Source organism: Vitis riparia, chromosome 6, assembly GCF_004353265.1.
Source record: "Vitis riparia cultivar Riparia Gloire de Montpellier isolate 1030 chromosome 6, EGFV_Vit.rip_1.0, whole genome shotgun sequence".
NCBI lineage: Eukaryota > Viridiplantae > Streptophyta > Magnoliopsida > Vitales > Vitaceae > Vitis > Vitis riparia.
The window spans coordinates 22,469,374-22,474,608 of NC_048436.1; the positions used below are offsets into that span (position 1 = coordinate 22,469,374).

Genomic DNA, 5,235 nt, shown 5'->3' on the forward strand with positions numbered 1-5,235 from the left:
ATGGGAATTTATAGTTTTAGGTGGGCTTTCAATACCTTGGAAACCACCATTTTTAAGAAGGGAAATGGAGGAATTAATGAGGGTTTTTATTAGTGGATGAGGAATGTTGTGATTGTAGATTATTATGGTGTACATCCTCCTCATGTTCATGCCACTTCAATGGAGTTAATGTCAGTTGGGATGACTTGTTAGTGGGCATTATATTTACCAATGATTATACTAATAACAAAGAGTGGTATGGCCTCTTTTGTTTAATGCTTTTGAGTACTTTGGATAATTATGAGGGATGTAAGTCAATACTAAAAGAGACAGGAATAGGGTATTCCTCCCATGAATGCATATTTTCCACATGTTTTTAACTCATACAACATGTTATTTTCTAGAATTAATTAGAAATTTCTTTAATTTTATTTATTTATTTATTTATTTTATTGTATAGATTGTTAAAACCAAAAATAATAAGCAAAAAAAAAAATACTTTGAAACCTTTACATTGTATATGAATATATGATATCCTTTTATGACAAGGATAACAAATCAAGAAAATAATTTTTTATGTTTAAGTTCATAAGTAAAATTTTCATCAAAAGACTTTACCAAAAGAAAAAAGAAGCATAGAAGACCCCTAGCCCAAAACCACCTGCCCAAAAGGTGGAGAAAGAGGGCTGATGGAATCATATTTGCAGGAAGTTCCAAAAATTTGTACAATAATTAGGTGAAATGTCTTTTCATTTGGTGAATAAATTTAACATTGCCTCCAACACAAAACATGTGAAGGGAAAATACTGCCAATTTCTCTGATAGAGAAATTTCACAAACAGGGCTCTGCAGCGGCCCTTTGGTGCAAGAAATTGTAAAGCCATAGGATGAAATCATTCAAAGCTAATGAACGCTTTCTTGGGGGCCTTTCTTAATTTCTTCATGTAAAAGTAACCAAAAATTGCATTGAACTTTAGGATCCTTTTGGCCAAGGAATCTACATGGAAAGCCTCATCTCATGGCAGGTGGGGAGGAGCCTAACCCTAACATGGATTTTTTAAAAGTTCTATGATTGATGTATAGTTTAATGACTAGTAGTGGGGTTTCTCTCAGAAAAGGAGAAGCACTAAGGATATAAAGTAATCTCATCTACCCACCAGAAAATCCCATCTTGATCTCTCTTTGTTATAATAGTTCCAGTTTTTTGAGTAGTAGCCCCCACCAGAACCAGAGATGAGAGCATATCCAAGAAAATGAAAAAGATCAAAAAAAAAAAAAAACCAAAAATGGAAGTTAGCGTATTAAGAGGCCAAAACCAAGATCGGAATCTGATTCATCCATTAACAAACCACTCCAAGGAGGAGTAAACAAACAAATAGAATACAAAGGGAGTGATTAAAAGGCCTGTTTCTTGTAGGTTTTTTGAGAAACTTGGCCAGCTCCACAAACCACTTACATGGATAATGTTCAAGAGAAAAACAGAGTCAAAACTTCGCACTAGAGAAAGATCATCACTACACTAGCCCAACCTAAAAGAGTAAAAAAGAGGGTATACATAAGAGAGAGGCATTGCACTAGATTGAATGATACAGGGAGAGAAGAAAAAGGGGTTTTTTTTTATCTTCATGGGCAATTGGCATTTCTACCAGGGCCTCCATAGTAAAAGTAATGGCCCCAGTCCCCATTACTGCCTGTCTGAACATCATAGCAATTTGACTGCTCAGTGAAGGTGCCAATGCCCTTAGGGGCCTTGAGGTTATTGGAGGAATCAACTATCTGAATATTCCTGAAGTAGCTTGACTTGCTAAACCCTTCTTCAGGGAAATGCCCACTGCCCATTTGAGTTGAGGTGTGCTGACCATCTGGTTCTGAATTCACCACCTCACCTCCCCACTCAATCATAGAGGCACTGTCACCCAAGTATGAGAATAGGAAAGCTGGCCAATAACCCAACACATAGTCATTTCCAAATTGCATCCACCAGTTTCCTTCCTTTGGATCCTACAAAAGTACCCAAAACCAACAAATGAAAATCAATAGATAAAGCCAAAGCCAATTGATTTGGTTCATACCCACTGTTTCAGTTATAAAGCAAAGGCAGTGAATAGTGGTGAAGACTAAGAATTAACAGTGTTTTACTCAAGTTTTCCACTGTGTAGTGAAAGGCAGTTACGGCCCAAATCAGCAACCAAAGGAAAATGCCAAAGATTCTCAGCATCCAACCACAATGATGTTCTAATTTTTACCCCCTCAATTATGTATATGAACATCCAATGAAAAAGGCCCCCAGAAAGGGACATTTTCAATGGTTAGTCACATGCGTGCTTGACAGTTCCAGCTCCAATTTTCTCTTTCTTTAATATTTTATTTAATCCATTTGCAGTTTCAGTATTCCATATAGACCCTAGAGGCTACATTGGCTTTTACCTTCCAGACAAGTATACTAATATCATATTGTGAATTTCTAAATGCAGAAACAGGAGAGATGCTTGCACCCATTGCTATTTCACTGTTGATTTGAATAAAGCCTGAACAGAGAAGATTGTAGCATCCTGTGGCCTGATATGCATCACTCTGCATTGGGTTTTCCCCCACACAAAGAAAAATATTGAGAAGTCAGGATCCAGCATTAGGTCATATCTGACGACAAATTAAGATGATAACCCACAAAAGAGGATGTAAAATTTGGAGCTTACAGTCCAGTAAGTGAACAGTCTTGTGTTGTTGTCACCATATAGATCTGGACTGACCTGTTTTTAGAACATTTTTTATATATAATCATTAGTCATAGTTAGAAAACAACAATGGCGTAAGCAAAATTTGGAACTGGGTTATCAACAATAAGCCATAAGAATACCTGCCAACCAGCTTCAATGCTGTTAAGGTCTTCACCAAAGGAACCTCCCAATATCCAAAGCTGAGACAAACTGAACTCGTTTGGCTGCTGTATTTTGGGTTCCCAGACATTAATGGTGGCTTTAGCTCCATAGTATTTATCTCCTTCAACATAAGCAATTGCATGCTGATCACCCCACCAGAGGAAAAGGGGAAAAACAAAAGAGACTATTAGAATCAATATCAATGAAAACATAATCAAGAAAAATGGATGAAAAGCGGCTTTATTTTTTTAAAACCTTTATTTTATATTATTTTATTTCCTTTTTATTTACCTGATGGCCACTCTCATTGATGAGATCAGGATCTGCAGACCTTGGCAGAGGAATGGTTCTGTGCTTCTTTCTTCCATATCTTTTCATTGAACTTGCTCTAAGAATATCATCCTGTTTTGTTCTTCTGATGGGTATGGTGCCTTCAGGGCATTTACCATTCACATGCCACAGCTGAGTGATTGGATTTGTCCTCTGTTTAGGCTTTGTAGACACTTTGCTTTCATCATAAAGCCCTTCCGGGTGGTAATTGGGCCTCATCTGAATTGTGTGATTTTTCAGGAATGGATGATCAAAGGCTGGTTGATGAGAGATGTGAACACAGTCTATTAAATCCCCATCTGAGCTCTGCTTGATTATCAAAAATCAGAATTTCAAAATGAGAAATTCTCACCAAGGAAACACTTGAGAAAGTTAGGCAGAATAGAAAACCATAAAGTTCGCCAAATTTACAATAGTACTCTGTTTGGTTGCTGAGAAAAGGTAGGAAAAAGAAAACAAACTATAAAGTTTTAAATCTTCAACTTTATACTGTCAGAGAGAGCAAAATCCGAAACCCCTTGTTTCTTAAGTTTTTCTTAGCAACCAAACACAGGCTTAGCAACACACTAAATGGGGAAGACCCAAACTCCATAAAAAGGAAATCATTAGAGAAAAAGAAAGAAAGAAAGAAGGAAAGAAAGTGATAGAGAAAGGTGAAATAACAAGAACATCATTGTTCCTTGAATAGAATCGAATTCCCATGAAAAGAGAAAACAAACCCATAAAACGAGCCACAAAAAAGGGAATTTATGAGATACCCTCTATCTGATTTGCATTTATGATCTGTTTGGTGGGTAAGAAATGTAGAAAAATAAATAATTTTTTGCATAATAAATCCTTTATTTCTCAGGCCCAGAAAACTGACACACCCACCTCGCTGTTTTCACCCTTTTTCCCCAAACCCAAACAACAAGAAGAAACCCACAAAAAATATATATATTTTCTCTCAGTATCCTCCATTTTCCCCCATTTTCCCAGCACCCAAACAGCAGACAAAGCGAGATACAGAGAGAGAGATAGGGACCTTAATGGTTTTGACAGCAGGCTTATTCAACCGCTTCAAGTGCTTCTGGACCTCAAACTTCTGCTTGGACAAGGGCAAGCGAGCGGCGCAAGATAGCGAAACCAAACCCAGTAAGAAAACCAGAGCCACCAAAGCTCTAGTGGGCATCCCAGTGTTAACATGCGCAGCAGTAGCAGACATGGCGAAGAACCCAGAAAACCCAGAACCCCAAAAGGCTTAAAAGAAGAGCTAAACTACACACAGGGGGGTGTAGATTAGAACTGGGAAGCCTCAAAGCATTCCAAACCAAGAACTTAATGCACTCTGGCTCTCACTCTGCTTATCGTGCGCACCCCACTTCTCCCCAAACGAACACCAAAGCCTTTTCTTTTTTTCCTTTTTGGTGTAGTGGTCAGTGGGAGGGCTCTGCTTCTGCTCTCACAAAAATCCAATTAAACTGCCGACGCCCACACTTTCTCTCTCTAAAAAATTATTATTTTTTACTTTCTCTCTCTAAAAAAATTATTTATTTTTATTGTGGATTTTTTCACATGAGGGGTAAAAAGTATAAAAAAGTGTATTATTATCGGTTTTTGGAGGAGGGGTAAAATGGGAATAAAATAGAAAAAGAGGCAATGAGGCATCCACCCACTTTCTCTCTAAAAATGATTATTTTTATGTTTTATTTTTGGAGAGGGGTAAAAGGGGAATAAAATGAAGGAATCAAAATGGAAAGAGGAAGCCGGACGGTGGAGGAGTGGGGAAAGATGGGCGAGTCTTTTGGAGACCACTATTGCGTTGCTCATTTTGCCCTTATGTTCAAATTTTATGTCATTGTGAATTGACCCAATCGCCCCTTCCTCGATATAAAATAATTAATTATTTTATCAAAAAAATCCAAGGTATTATAATTTTACAAATAAAATTTTCAAATGGGTTGGCTCATTCAACAAATCCAATCACAGATTTACAACTATTTTTATTTTATTAAAATTAAAAAATATATTTTATCATTTTCATTTTTTAATTTATACAAATTTACCT

At 37.0% G+C, this 5,235-nt stretch overlaps 1 protein-coding gene across 1 annotated transcript; it reads right to left on the reverse strand.

The window, feature by feature from the left end:
* Positions 1–1,280: 1,280 nt before the first annotated feature.
* LOC117916418 lies at positions 1,281–4,615 on the reverse strand. Its single transcript, XM_034832408.1, has 6 exons — positions 4,213–4,615; positions 3,150–3,494; positions 2,837–3,001; positions 2,676–2,729; positions 2,407–2,553; positions 1,281–1,980 (listed from the first exon to the last, which is right to left on the reverse strand). The coding sequence occupies exons 1-6, from the start codon at positions 4,390–4,392 to the stop codon at positions 1,603–1,605; spliced, it is 1,269 nt and encodes a 422-aa protein (XP_034688299.1). The 5' UTR covers positions 4,393–4,615; the 3' UTR covers positions 1,281–1,602.
* Positions 4,616–5,235: the final 620 nt, after the last annotated feature.